This window comes from Camelus bactrianus, chromosome 10 (assembly GCF_048773025.1).
Source record: "Camelus bactrianus isolate YW-2024 breed Bactrian camel chromosome 10, ASM4877302v1, whole genome shotgun sequence".
Lineage (NCBI taxonomy): Eukaryota > Metazoa > Chordata > Mammalia > Artiodactyla > Camelidae > Camelus > Camelus bactrianus.
Genome location: NC_133548.1, coordinates 7772112 through 7785903, shown reverse-complemented (window position 1 = coordinate 7785903; position 13792 = coordinate 7772112). Strand labels below are relative to the sequence as shown.

Below are 13792 nucleotides of genomic sequence, written 5' to 3'. Positions count from 1 at the left end.
CCCAGATAAGCCCAGCTGCCCCTGCTTGGAAGCCTAGCCCAGCCACCTGCCATGGGCATGGCCGCCACAGCCACAGCCTTGCACTCGGCCTTCAGGAGCATCAGTTCAAATGCAGCGAGTCCAGGGCTGGGGGGGGGGGGCACCGGGAGACGGCAGGGGCTGGAGCCAGGCCCTCCTCAGAGCTAGCAGAGGCGAAGCAGGCAAGCTCCCATGGGGGCCATTTGCCAAAGTGCGTAGGATATGTTGGCCACTATTTAGGGTGCTGTAATATTCATGAAGGGAAGATTAGATATTTAAATTTATTCAGCAATAAATGCGTCTCAGTGGGGGAGCATTCCTCATGCTAAACAAACAAGCAAGCAGGGGCTAATTAATTATTTACAGGAACACAAGGAGGCCTGTGGCCTGGGGGAGAGGAGGGCAGCTGTACCCCTGACAGAGGGCAGGAGACCCTGACCGGCCCTGGGCCTGCCCCTCCCCTCTCTCTTCCCCCCATTCCCCTCCACTGTCCTGTGGATCTGGACTCTTGCGGGCCCCCTTCTGGGATTTCTCCTTCCAGAAATCCTGCACACAAGCTTGCTGGTGGCTTTGGACGAGTCATTTAACCTCTCTGAGCCTCAGAAAGTTGTGGGGAGGACTGAGGTTTGCTGAGAGGTGGCTGGGGGGCTGGGAGACTAAAGGCCAGAGTGATTAAGCAGCTCCTTCAAGATCTCAAATTTATAGGAGGGCTGATGCTCAGGGCCACCTCCCCAGCGCCCATCTCACAGGAGTAGGAACAACGGCTCACAGAGGCAAAGCTGCTCTGTCAGCCAGGTGGGGGTTGTATGGCCTTGCCTGGCAGCCTTCAGCTCTTCTTGGATTTCTGTGGGCTCCCAGGGAAGGGGAGGGAGGGGACGGGGCCTGGGCAGTGCCCTTCCAGGCCCTCATAGCCTCTGAAATGAGCTCACTGGGGCTGTGTAGGGGCACGGCTCCAGGTGGCAGGGCAGACCTGGCCCCTTGAGACCCAAGGCCCCCTCCCCACTGCTTGTCCACCCCTTTGCCGGGTCACGTCACCCTTCTGCACCTCACTTTCATCTGTACAAGGTCAGCAACAGCACCTCCTGTGTTTGGGATGAGCGTTCAGTGCCCTGCACTTTATCACATGTCGCCCCATTTTACAGATGTGTAGACCAAGGCCCAGCCACTGACTCTAAGCAGAAGATTCCTCTGTCCCTCATGCTCTCGGGGCCCCCTTAGCCCAAGCAACTGAACACACTGCCAGGTAGAGATGTTGCCCAGAAAGCTCTGGGTGGAAAGAAGGCTGGGGAGATAGAGGGGTGAGTTTGAGGGCTGAGGGGCTTGGTGAGAGGTGCTCCCCTCCAGCCTGGGAAGGCACCTGGGTCTGGGACCCAGGACTACTCCCCACTTAGACATCTCACCCAGGGGCTGGGTACCCGATCTGAGAGCCCACCTATTCCAACCACGTTGGTGCAGCCAGGCCCCAGCCAGCTGCACAAAGGCCAAATGCCAGGGCTCAAAGGGGCCAGACACCCAAGCCCCTGCACCCCCAGGCCCCTAACCTGCAGAGGGCAGGCTCAGCTGAAGAGCCTGGTCATATGACGCAGCTCAGGGGCCTCTCCAGCCCACCCCACTCTTTCTGGCTCTGCTCTCCATTTTCCTCCCAGGCAGAGCCTTGGGAGCCTTGACCCCATGCAATCTTTGTTGCCTTAACTGCCTTGGCTGCTGACCACACCCTCCCTGTCACTCATTCAATCAACAAACCAGTGCCAGCCCTGACTCCATGCTAGGCTTGGGCTTGGCCCATTGGGGTATGAAGAGCCCACCCTCCGGCCCCACCCTCGAGGTGCCAAGGTGGGTGGGTGCTCCAGGGAGAAGATGGATGGACGACAGCTCTGTGATGTGATCTGAAATTCATTATGGGGTGAGATCAGCTCCTTAAATGGGGATTTGAAAACATTAGGGCTTCATTATGTACACAACGGCAGCGCCTCATTCATCATGCAAAAATCACTCCCGTTATTAAAAATCCCCACGGCAGCTGCAGGCAGGGGCTTGGTGGCATCTTGCCCGCTGGGGGCAGGGCATGGGACCCACAGGCCTGTGGAGTCCCCAGCATTCTCTGTCCTGCCCCAGAGGGCCAGCTGAGGGCTGGGGGCGGGGAGGGCATTTCAGCTCAAGGGACTTGGTGCCTCAGTTTCCTCATCTGCAAAGTGGAGATGCTAATGGTATGTCCCATTAGCCCTTCTAATGGTGCTGTGACAAGGGCTCGTGAGATTCTGCGGGGAGAGCTGCAGTGAGGCCCTGGAATCCACGCAGTGAGCGCTCCGCACATCAGGCAGCCGTTAGTAACACCACCACCACCCTCCACTGGGATGGGGCAGGGCGGCAGGGGGCCTGGTGCCTTTACTTGGGGAGACGGTGTCACTTCTCTGCTGATCAAACCTCCCACAGCTCCCAAGAGTCCATGAAATAACATCAACTTGGAGCAAGGCTGGGGCTCCCTCTGGCCTCCACTTTAGGTGACATCTGGCCTCTGCGTCCCTCCCACCTGACTCAACATGGGCCTTGGGCAAGGGGGAGGTGGGCCTGCCAGGCCCAGTGCCAGGGAGGGGAAGTGCACCTCTCATGACTGTGGTGAAGCGGGAGGAGAAAACAGTCCAGAGCAAGGGAGGGGGGCGGGGGCGGTTTCAGGGTTGGGAAGGCACCTCTGAGGAGGTGGCATTTGAGCAGAGCCCTGAGAAGTGATTTGGGGAAGGTGGGGAAGAGGGGTCCAGGCAGAAGGCTCAGCAGGGCAGCAGCCCTTCAACAGGAGCAGCCGCAGCCGGGTGAGTCTGGGGGAGAGGTGGGCAGGGAGGGCTGCACCTGCAGGAACCAGCGCCATGGGAAGTTCTGAGCAGGGGAGGGCCCCCTGGGGCCCTCTGCTGGACAGACGGATGCACAGGAAATAATGCCCTCCCCTCTCTGCCCAGCACAGTCCCCCATCCCAGACGACTCCAGGTCAGACACCCGGCCACACCTGCCCCGTGCACCCAGGCGCCCTGAGCCTGGCACAGAGCCGCACTCAAGACCACTTTGTGGACTGGCTGGTTGGCCCCTCGGACCGCCTGCTTCCTCTGAGCTCAGCCCAGGAGGGGTTGGCCACACCCGGCCTGGCCTCAAGAGGGCCACAGGGGGCCCCACTATCTGTCCACTGTGCCAGGCCCCGGCTAATTGGGACAGAGCCTCTCCCGGCAGTTGGCTGCAAGAAGCAATCACAGATTAGCAGTGATGGTAGATGGGAGATAGTGCAGGTGGGGTGCGGGATGGTAAGCATACTGGGCAGGAGTCGGGGCCTGAATACTTAGAGGCCTCTCTAATCTTCCCAGGCCTGCCTGTCCATGAACAGAGGACCGCGTGCGTGAAAGCCGGCATGAAGGAGGGAGATAGATGGAGAGTGAGAGCAAAGACAGCAAGAGACAGAGGGTGAGTGAGAGAGAAGCAGAAACAGAACCGGACAGAGAGAGATAGAGAAAGTGAGAGACTCAGAGAGAGAGGATGCCCTGCCCCCGGAGTCATGGGTACCTGTGTGAAGGGAGCAGAAGGTGGCAGGTTCTGCCCGTGCCATGTGCCACCATGGTGAGTGAGGGAGGGGTGCACACAGGGATGTGGGCTAGGGGAGGGGCTCCTGGGCTCGGCCGGCCACATGCAGGTCTGTGCTGAACACCTACTCTTTGCCAGGAGGTGGACAGACAGATTGCCTGTGTGTACCTCTTAGCAGGGGAGTCTGATGGGGAGCAGCTGGTACTTAATAACACAAATGGAAGTCTGATTATCAAGGGTAACAGAATGCTATCCCAAGGGGCCAGGGTCTGCTGGGTCCCAGTACTGAGGACAGTGTTACAGTGCTAGGAATGTGTCAGGCCCTTGATAAATAGAAGTGAGTGAGTGAGTGAGTGAGTGAGTGAGTGAGTGAGTGTGTGTGTGTGTGTGTGTGTGTGTGTGTGTGTGTGTGTGTGTGTGTGTGTGTGTGTGTGTTTCGGGAGCCTGCTGGTTGGAGGGGCTGCCTTGATATGGAGACAACACAGCAGGAAGGTGTGGTAGGAGGGCAGAGGAACCCTCAGGCACAGGAGTAGCATGTGCAAAGGCCCTGTGCCAGGAGAGGGCCATGCAGGAAGCCAAGCCACCCTGGCTTCTCTGGGATGTGAGATGCCTGGGACCTTGCGGTGCAAGGGACACACACAGGGACTTGCAATGTGGGCACAGGGAGCAGGCCTGTCAGAGCTGACAGGCAGGAGGGCAGGGTGGCTGTGCCCTCCCAGGCACGCTCTGGCTTCTGCAGGTTTGAGTAGGGCTGCTGACCTCTGGAAGGGAGGGTCCTTAGAAGTGAGGTGTGTGTGTGTGTGTGTGTGTGTAGACAGGGCTCCATCCTGCCCTGCCCAGGACCTGCCTGACTCTGGTGCCCACCCCTTGGGGCGCTGGCCAGGCAGGAGCAGAGATGGCTGCTGCAAGCAGAGGAAGGCGGCCCTGAATTAATCTGTCACTAAAGCTTGGCCATGGCAGGCGCAGTCATGATTTAGATGAATAATTGAAACGCTCCGATACATTTATTATCCCTTTAGTGCGAAAGTGGCAGAGAAAGACGAGGGGTAATTGAAAAAGAGCGCACAAATCTCCACGAGAAAGCCGGCTCCTTATCGCCGAGTAAACATTTCAGTCCTAATAAACAGGAGAGACATGCGTCAGGGCCCTGTCGATTCCCATCCTGATTTAGGGCCCGCCTCCCTTCTTACCATACAATAGGAGTGTTTTTTTAAACAAAATTTTTTACTGAGCTAGTAAAAGGCTCTCCAGGAAGGAGGCGGGAGCGAGAGTGGGCCTGGCAGTCCCCAGACCTGAGCGTCTCCCACCGCAGACCCTTGGCCCTCTACCTAGTGGGCCTCTCCATCCCTCTGTACCTGTTGAACTCCTATACAGTGATTAGGGCCCAAGTCAAATGCCCCCTCTGCAGGGAAGACATCTACCAAAATGTGTCTCTTTGAGGGCAGAGTCAAGTCTTGGGTTCCAGTGTTTGACCCAGATGTCCCCTGCCCCTGCCCCCGCCCCCATACGCATAACCCCAGAATGAGCCCTGGGAGGAAGCAGGGAGCAGGGGGCCTTCCCCAAGTTTTATCAGGACCACTGAGTGAGGCAGGCCCAGTGGCCCCTGGGGGGTCCCACTGAGGTTTGAGGTGCCAGCTGACTCCCTTCCCTAGAAACTCACAGTAAACACTGTGGGCTCACCACACCAAAGTCCTGCAGGCCAACGCTGGCCCCTCTTCCAAGAGTCTCCTTCTGAGCTGATAGCTGCCCTCCCCTGATAGGACTGGATGGGAACCCCTGGGCAGGGCTGTTAGATCTGTGTCCCAGCTTCTAGGGCAGCAGCCAGCACATGGGGGTGCAACGAACCATCCCATAAAGGCTATTCTAGGGGCTTGGAATCCCCTGAATCCTGCTCCTGGGGAGAGTACGTTCTAGTTGGGGAAAGGCGATAGAAACAAACCTAAAACACAATCATGTTTAGAGGGGACAAGTGCTCTGGGAAAAGCCACAGAACTGGGTGAGAGATCAGCCTGGCGGGCTGTGGCTAGCTGGGGGAGTTTTAAACAGAGTGGCCAAGGAAGGCTGAACGGGACTAGTGCTGATTAATGCATGGATGGTGGGTGATGGGTAAACGGGTGGTGATGGGAGGGTGGAGGTGGGTAGAGGTCTGAACTCCTGCAGGGCTGGACTCAGAAGAGGGCATGCAGCAAGACCGGGGTCTGTCTGGGCAGACTCAGGTGGGCACCCAGCCCCCCAGTCCCAGGCTGCTCCTGCTTGTGCCCTCCACCCTGGCAGTTCAGTGGGTTAAGGCTGGAGGGATCAGGAGGTGATAGAGGGCACATGTGGCAGCCGTGAAAGCAGAGGACGTCCCAGGGGTCTGGGGCCTGTTTTCATTCCCACCCCAGGTGGGCACCAGGCCCCTACCAGCCCCAGCCTCGCCACAACTCCAGTCTTCTCCCCGCCACCTCCACCTTGTTGCAATCACATTAGCAGAGTGACAGCCCCAGCGAGCACTGGCGGCGGCTCCATAAATCTCGCCCGGAGTTAAAAGGCTGGACTCCGGGCCCACTTCCTCCCAGGTCCTGGCCCACCCCATCCATCTCTGCATCAGTCAGGCTGTGCTTGGGGCCTGCTCCAGCCTCCTCTCACCTTCAGTGCTGTAGGAACAGGAGCTAGAAGGACCCCACTGGGCCTCCCTCCTCAGTCTGGCCACCCTCCCAGAGTGAGGTCACCAGGCCATCTATGAGCCATTCCCTGCTCTGCCTGAAGCCTCAGTGGCTCCCACCACCTTTGCCAGCAAGTCTTTTCCTTTACATGTGAGGCCATCCCTGCCTTTACCTGTAGTTCATTCATTCATTCATCAACCAGTTACTGAGCACCTACTATAAGTGCCAGACCCAGTTCTAAGAGCTGGAGATACAGTCATGTTCTCTGGTGCGAGGAGACAGACAATAAACAATGAACATAATAAGTAAATTATATGGCACGTTAGGAGAGAGTTACTTGGAGCAAAATAAAAATCAGAGCAGCATGAGGAGTCTGGGGAGTGCAGGGTGAGCCTCACTAAGATAGCATGCAAATAAACACTTGTAAGAGGTGAAGGGAGCAGCCATATGGTGATCTGAGGAAGAGTATTCTGGGCAGAGGGAACAGCCAGTGCAAAGGCTCTGAGGCAGGAGTGGGCCAGGTCTATTCCAGGAACAGCAGAAAGGCTGGTGTGGCTGGCCCAGAGTGGGGAGGGTCAGGCAGTGTGGTGGGGAGCCTGATAGGTAGCTTGAGACCTTGTGGGCCATGCTGGGGACTTTGGCCTTGGCTCTGAGTGAAGTGAGAGGCCTGAGAGAGTTTTGAGCAGAAGGGTGATGAACTGATTTAGGATTTACAAGGCTCACACCTTCCTTTTTGTGATCTGAAGTGAATGGCTAAAAACCAGCTCCTCACATGGCCTCTGAGGCCCCACATCATCTCCTGTCTCCCCTCCTCCTGGCTGGGCTCCAACCACTCCAGCCTTTGGAGTCTCCCCAATGGCCCCACGTTCTCCCTCACTTCAGGTCTTTGCCTGTACTGTTCCCTCTGCCCAGCACACCCTTCTCACTGCTCTTTGCCAGCTGTCTCCTACCCATTCCGTGGTCCTCCGGGAGCCTCCTTGGTGCCCAAGCCTGGACAGGTGCTCCTCATTGAGGCCCCAGCTGCCATCACACAGACCACCCTGTGTCACGGTGGTGCTCCTGTCTGCAGGGACCGGGCCCCTCTGGTGCCCAGCAGATTTGTCCCAGCACACAGCTCAGGGCCTGACACACAGTAGGCTCTCAATCACTGGGTGATGAAGGAGAGGGTGGCATGGGCACAGTAGGACAGGTGTCAGATCCACTAGGGTCCCTGAGTCCTCCAAAAGGACAGCCTTCAGACAAGGATCCTAGATGTGCCTGGCTGCGGGCTCCCAGCCCCCAGTGAAGCCCCCCTCATTCTGTGAGGCTTCCAGGGTAGCTATGACCTCCACATGGACAGCTGGAGGAGAAGCGGGGGAGGGAAAACATCTCTAGTCACAAACAGACCCCCCCATCCTGCATCCTGGCTGGTCACCGACAGCTCTTAATGCTGCTCTTATTTATTCCTGACCTTCTATGCCCCTTTTATTTTTCCCCCTTTTAAAACCTGGCCTGGGCCCCGCCACCACTGCCGTAAACACGGCCCCCGGGATTTATCCGACGGCGCATTAACCCCTGCCCTCCGGCTCACCAATCATCCTGCTGCCTGCACAGACAGTGGGCAACCCAGCCAGCTGGGGGCTGAGGGCTGGGGGCGAGGGGCTGGTGTGGCCAGCCTGGGCAGGGCTGGCCAGGGGAAGCAGGCACCAGGGGGCATAGGGACTGCCCCCAGCCCCACCCCTGGCACCTGCAGACCTTGGCTTGCATCCCTGGGGGCCAGGCCCACTCTCACCTCTGACCTCCTGCCCACCTGGCCCTGCTGGAACCCCTGTTTTGTGCTGGTCCTTAACAATAGTGAACACACGTGCATTCTCCTAGACTTCATGGTTGGTGGAGCTCTCCCTGACTTGACAGGACCTTGTCCTGGCTGCAGAGCTGCCCTGCGAGGCTTCAGGGCAGAGCAGAGATACTAATTTTGCCCTCACAGGTGGGGAAACTAAGGCCAAGGGGTCACAAGGCTTGCTGAGGTCATGTGGGCACCAGGGGCAGGGCTGGGCTCTCTCCATCACACTTGTGGCCTCCAGTCCCAGGAGCAATCTCTTTTAAACCTCAAGTGTCCCTCTGGCCCCCAGTTACAGACTAAGAGGCCTCTTCAAAGGGTGGGACCTACCGCGGTCACCTAGCAGTGAGGGAGCCTGGCCTGCTGTCCAGGTGTCCAGCTTCGTCAACAGTGATGGCTGACAAGGCGAGGCCAGGAGGGTGGGAAGCAGTAAAGAAGGGCAGAGATGGAGAAATGGGAGAGGAGCACAGTGGGGACGAGGGGGAAGGCTGTGGGGAAGGCACAAGGCCCCAGGTGGGCCCAGAAGCTTTCCCAACCCCCCACCCACCCCGCGACCCAGACCGCAGGAAGGGTTCACTCACCGCCGCCGCCTCCAAGCAGGGAGCTGTTGGCTGCAAGAGAGAGACAGAGAAAGGCTGTCAGTCGGGGAGTGGCTGGTGGGGCCGGTGGCTGTGTGGAGGGGGGCCCGAGTGCCAGCCAGGTCCCTGGGCACAGAGTCTCCTCTGAGGCCAGGGCAGATAACCGGGAGGTGGAGGGGCTGGGACATCCTCTCCCGCTGAGGCTGATGTGCCTGGGTTTGTAGGGTGGCAGAGTCAGGGGCACCAGGGTCTGGCCTGCTCAACGCAGAAGCAGCCACACGTGGGGTCTAGAGGAGCAGACGACCTTCGGCCATACACGTCCTTTTGTTCACTCATTCTTTTCTTCCCACGGTGCCTCCTTAGCCCCACCTGCGCCAGGCCTGGTGCAGAGACCGTGGGGGTCACAGACCGGAGCCATCGCTGCAGCCGTGGTCAGAGCTGCCCAGGAAATGAGGTTGTGGGGGGAGAACTGTGACCCTGGGCTGGTGGCCTGCACGACAGCCCCCGTGTGCGAGACCCGGGCCCCACCACTGGGCAGCACAGTGAGGGCCTGCGGCACTGGGACTGGAACAAAAGCCAGGTTCAACACATGTGTGACTTGAGCCACTTTGCTGTGGGCCTGTTTCCCCGTGTGTCAAAGGGAAAACAGGCCGTCTGGCAGGGTGGGTGCGAAGGTCAAGGAAGAGAGAAGGCTCCTCCACTCCAGCCCCCAGGCCCCAGCCCCTTCCTTCCTCCGGAGCCTGGCGGAGGCTGTGGCTACCCTGTCTGTCTTGCTCTACCTGGCCGGCTGGCCTCTCTCACCTCCCCACAGGGCTGACGCAGGGGCAAAGTGAAGCTGGCAGCCTCTCCGCCAGGAAGTCAGGGCTCTGCAGGCCAGCGCCCCTCCCAGCCCGGGCTCCAGCTTCCGGCCACACAGCTGCATTTGCGTTAAGCACTGGTGCTAATCAAAGCAAGTGATGGGAGACCCAGGGCAGGTGCATTCCCCAGGCCCAGGTGCCGCCCGGGGTTGGGGAGGGGATCAGCTGTGCCTCAGCCCCTCGGGCCCCAGGAGTTCTGGCGCCAAGCAGGGCCATCAGCTCTGACTCCGCTCTGGCAACCCACCCTCCCTTCCCAGGTCCTGAGGCAGCCCCTCTGTAGGAGGTCAATAGGGAGCAGAGCCCAGGCCAGGAGCGGGGACCATTTCCGGGCCGACCAGGCCGCAGGCCCGGGGTGCTGTGCGGAAGCTGTGGACGCTGCTAAGTGGTGTCGGGTGGCTCTGAGTGGCTGGTCTCCCAGAGCTGACAGCTCTTCACTTGGGGAATAATTAATTCCACAGACTGAAAACCCAGGGCTGCAAGTTGCCACGTTACTTGCAAGATTAATACAAGCAGCTAATTAAGATGGAGAGGCGAGGAGCAGCTGGGTGCTCCCAGAGCAGGGGTCGGGGGCCACGGGGAACGTGGGAGCAGGCGGGCTGAGCAGGCAGGGAGGCAGCCCAAGTCAGAGTGAGAGCAGGAGATGGACCACGGCGGGACACCCAGGCAGGCACGGCAAGCCGCTGAGGGACTGGGCTCCCAAAGGCTCCGGATGTGGCCTCTGCCCCAGGAACACGTTTCCAATGACTGACCGCAGGCTACTTGCCAGGCACAAACTGATCTCTTTTAGTATCATAACAAAGCCACAGGGGAGGTGCTGTTGCTCCCATTTTACAGATAAGAAAACCAAAGCTCAGAAGTTGAAAACCAAAGCACAGTAGCAGGTTCAGAACTGGGTCTCTCTGACTCCAAAGCCAAGGCACAAAGTGGACCAACCTCAAGGCAGACTGCCTGAGAGACCGTCAGAGGGAGGCTCCTCTCTGCCAACCCCACTGCCAGGCTGGGGTCTGCCTCCTCCACACACAGGCAGAGCACACAGTAGATTCCCCCAGATCAGTCTTGACCCAGCCCCGCCCCAGCAGGTTGGCTACAGAGATGAGGGGCTTGATACCTGGACTATTCAGCCCCAGAGCCAGCAGGGAGGCCCCAGCATCTTGGGTCAGTCTGGGTCCAGTCCTTGGCCCTCAGGGCGGTCCTGGCAGCTGTCGGAAGCTGCCCTCCATGGCCCTTCCCTACCTCCCCCCATCACCTCTCTCTCTTAATTAACACTGGCTGCAAACGAGCTGGCTCTTGCTCGGGGAGGGCTCAGTGCCAAATGGACTGGCAGCGAGCCTCGAAGTGGGAGGGGAGGGGGCACTGACCTGCTGTTCTGCAGGCCCCTCTTGGAAGGAGATGCCAACACCCACCTACCTGGTACCCACTAAACCCCACTGTGTGTGGCCCTGTCCGGGTAAGGGGACTGGGGTGAACTGATCTGATGTTCACCAGGCCAGGAACATCCAAGGGCTGAGGAGGGAGGTGGGTCTGGACAGCCTGAGCTGAGGAAGGGGGACCAGGTAGCAGGTGCCATTACTGGCCACAGGTGGAAAAGGGCAGGTGCAGCCCAGCACTGGGGGCTCAGACGCGAGCTGTACAGAGGACCTGGTCACTAGCCTGTCCCCAAGCTCAGCAGGCCTCCCAGGAGGCCGGTCTGCTGTGTCCCCTTCCCCCAGCCCATGGCGCCCAGCAGTCTCATGGTGGGGGACTAGGGGGAATGGCAGTGACCCCGTGGTCTGGACCCTGTTCCTTCACTCCTCTTTCCCCCCGACCCCTGTCTGGCCCTCTCCCCAGGGGTCTGGACACCTGGCCACATGGTGCCCCTTAAGGCTTCCCAAGGCGCTCACAGGTGGGCCAGGCTGCTGCGGGGATGGCCTGGAGGCTTGGGGGGAACACTGAAAACGGGGAGCCGTGCCAAAGATAACATGGGCAGTCAACTGTCGGCGCCCATTTTCTAAACCCCTGTGTGTTGTGCTCCCTCTGTCTGGAAGAGCCGTCTTGCGGAGGTGTGGTGATGGGTGAGTGTGATGTGGACGAGCACTGGACTTCAAGTCCAAGCCAGAGTTTGTGACTCAGCCCCACCCAAAGGACCCAAACCTGCCCCAGCAAAGCAGGGTCAGCGAGCTTGTGAGGGGCTGAGCAAACAGGGCGCAGGCCTCACCAGGGGGTTTGTAGTGGGGGAGCTTAGGCTTGTTCTGGCTTTGGTGGGGCGTAGGCTCCTGGGCTAGAGTGTGCGCCTCCAGGACTGTGAGCTGCCTGGTCTGAAGCCTGCCATCCGAGTCTGCGTGTCTGTCCCGCTGCGCGGCGAGGTGGTCCAGCCCCGCTGTGTCCCCTGCCTGTGACCATGCATGTGCCGTGCTCCGCCGGACAGCTGACGGGCTCCGAGCCTCAGTGCTGGGCTGTGACCTTGGGGTGGAAATGAGGTCCACCCCAGCCACTGCCAAATCCTCTGTCCCCTGATAGCAGCCCACCAGGCCAGGGGTGCCCTGGGGGCCTCACTCCCCGCCTCCCACACATTCTGCCAGCCCTTCTCTGCCCCTACGCTGCCACTCATGCAGTGCAGTCCCCACCCCCAATTTCGCCTTCTGCCCACTGCACACCTTCTCAGGCCCAGGGCACCTGGGGAACCCCAGCCCCTGCCCCACCCCCCAGCATCTGTTGTCCTTGTGGGCAGGAAGAGCCACTCCCCAGTCTGTGCCCCAGTCCCTGGTCCCATTCAGGTTCTGGCACGTGGCCACTGCCTGGTGAAAGGGAGAGGGCCAGACCCGGAGTGCTTGGCCACTGTCACTGCAGGGGACCCAGCAGCCCCTCCATCGCTTTCTACACACAGCCTTTTAACTGGGTGCCAACCATGTGCCAGGGGCCACCAAGCACACAGTGATGAGCAAGACACAGCCCCAGAGCTCAGAGTTGGGTAGGGGGAGAGTGTAAACGTCCCCGTGAGGGGGTTACCAGAGCTGGAGCAGCCTGCAGGCTGGGGGCTTCCCAGAGGAGGTGGCAGGTGAGCTGAGGCTTGAGGGAGGCAGCAGCACACCTTCCAGGGAAGGAAAGGCACGGAGGGGGCACGGCCCATGTGAAAGGGCCTAATGAGTCTGAGCATCTCCCTGGTCAGGATGGGGAGCCGTGGGGGTGCCTTTGCTGGGGAAGAGTAAGGTCGGCTTTGCCTGACTCTCCACAGGCCCAGCGAGGAGCAGAGGGGCCAGAATGCGGTTGAACCAGGGCAGCAGCAGCAGCGTGAACCTGTGAACCGGGCTGGGGAAGAGGAGGAGGGGAGAGGGAGGATGGCACACAGACACCTCTTCCCCTTCTGGTTGCTGCCCCCTGCCCCCTCCGCCCTGCCAGGCAGCACCTTAGCAGAAGAGCTGTCCCCACTTTGAGGGCCAAGGTGAGCAAAGTAGGCACATCCCTGGGGACTGTGAAAATGTAATTTCTCTTAAAATTGGAAGGAAAAAATGAACTTTGAGGTTGAAGAAAACATATATATAACATTAAATATATATAAATACATAATATCAAATGTTAAAGTATTTGTCTTTATGTTATGTAATATTTTTATAGCGGAAGGGCCCATGGTGGCAGGAATGCCTGGCTGGGTAAGCTCTGTCCTGGCATACAGAGGCTCATTTCATTCTTATCCTGTGTGGAAGGTATTAACTGGCCCATTTTACAGATGACAGAGCTGAGCCACGGAGAAGGATCTTCCCACAATGCAAATGTGAGCATCTCCTATGTTACCCCCAGCTTCCTGATTAAAGGTCCAAAACTCCCTTTGGCTCTCAGGATAAAGAACCAGCCCCTCACATACCACAGGCACACGACCCACTGACCCATCACCTCATCTCTTTCCTCTCTCCCCTCACCTTTCTCTCGGTCACACTCTAGGTCCTCAAACTTGCCCCATTTCCTCTGGTCCCCGGGCCTTTGCATGGGCTTGTCCCTCTGCCTGGAGGAGACCCTCACCATCCCCCACCCTGAGAGCCAGGAGCACACCCAGCTACCCAGGTCTGGAGCTTGTCCTCCGCTGCACCCTCCGGTGGGCCATGAACCACTGCCTCCAGCATCCTCACGTCCCAGGTAAGTGCCTACCTTGCTACCCTCCTCTCTGAGTCCCGTGTGTCTCATCCACAGTGTGTTCCCAGTGTCCAGCACAGAGCCTGGTGCACAGCAGGTGTCCGCTAACAATTTATAACAATTTACTGAATGAACCTGACAGGTTATGATTGTGCCCAGAGTCACTCAGCTAGGCTGCCTGGATCCCCCTGCTCTGAAGACCCAGCTCTC

At 59.0% G+C, this 13792-nt stretch overlaps 1 protein-coding gene across 2 annotated transcripts in view; it reads right to left on the bottom strand.

The window, feature by feature from the left end:
* MACROD1 (mono-ADP ribosylhydrolase 1) overlaps window positions 1-13792 on the bottom strand; it is a 143664-nt gene that overhangs the window by 5527 nt on the left and 124345 nt on the right. The window contains exon 4 of one of the 2 annotated variants that reach the window (XM_074371841.1): window positions 8625-8654. The exons of the other annotated variant lie outside the window; for it this stretch is intronic. Within the exon in view, the coding sequence (XP_074227942.1) occupies window positions 8625-8654 (30 nt within the window). The remainder of the gene's footprint in view (window positions 1-8624; window positions 8655-13792) is intronic. 2 annotated transcript variants of the gene reach the window in all.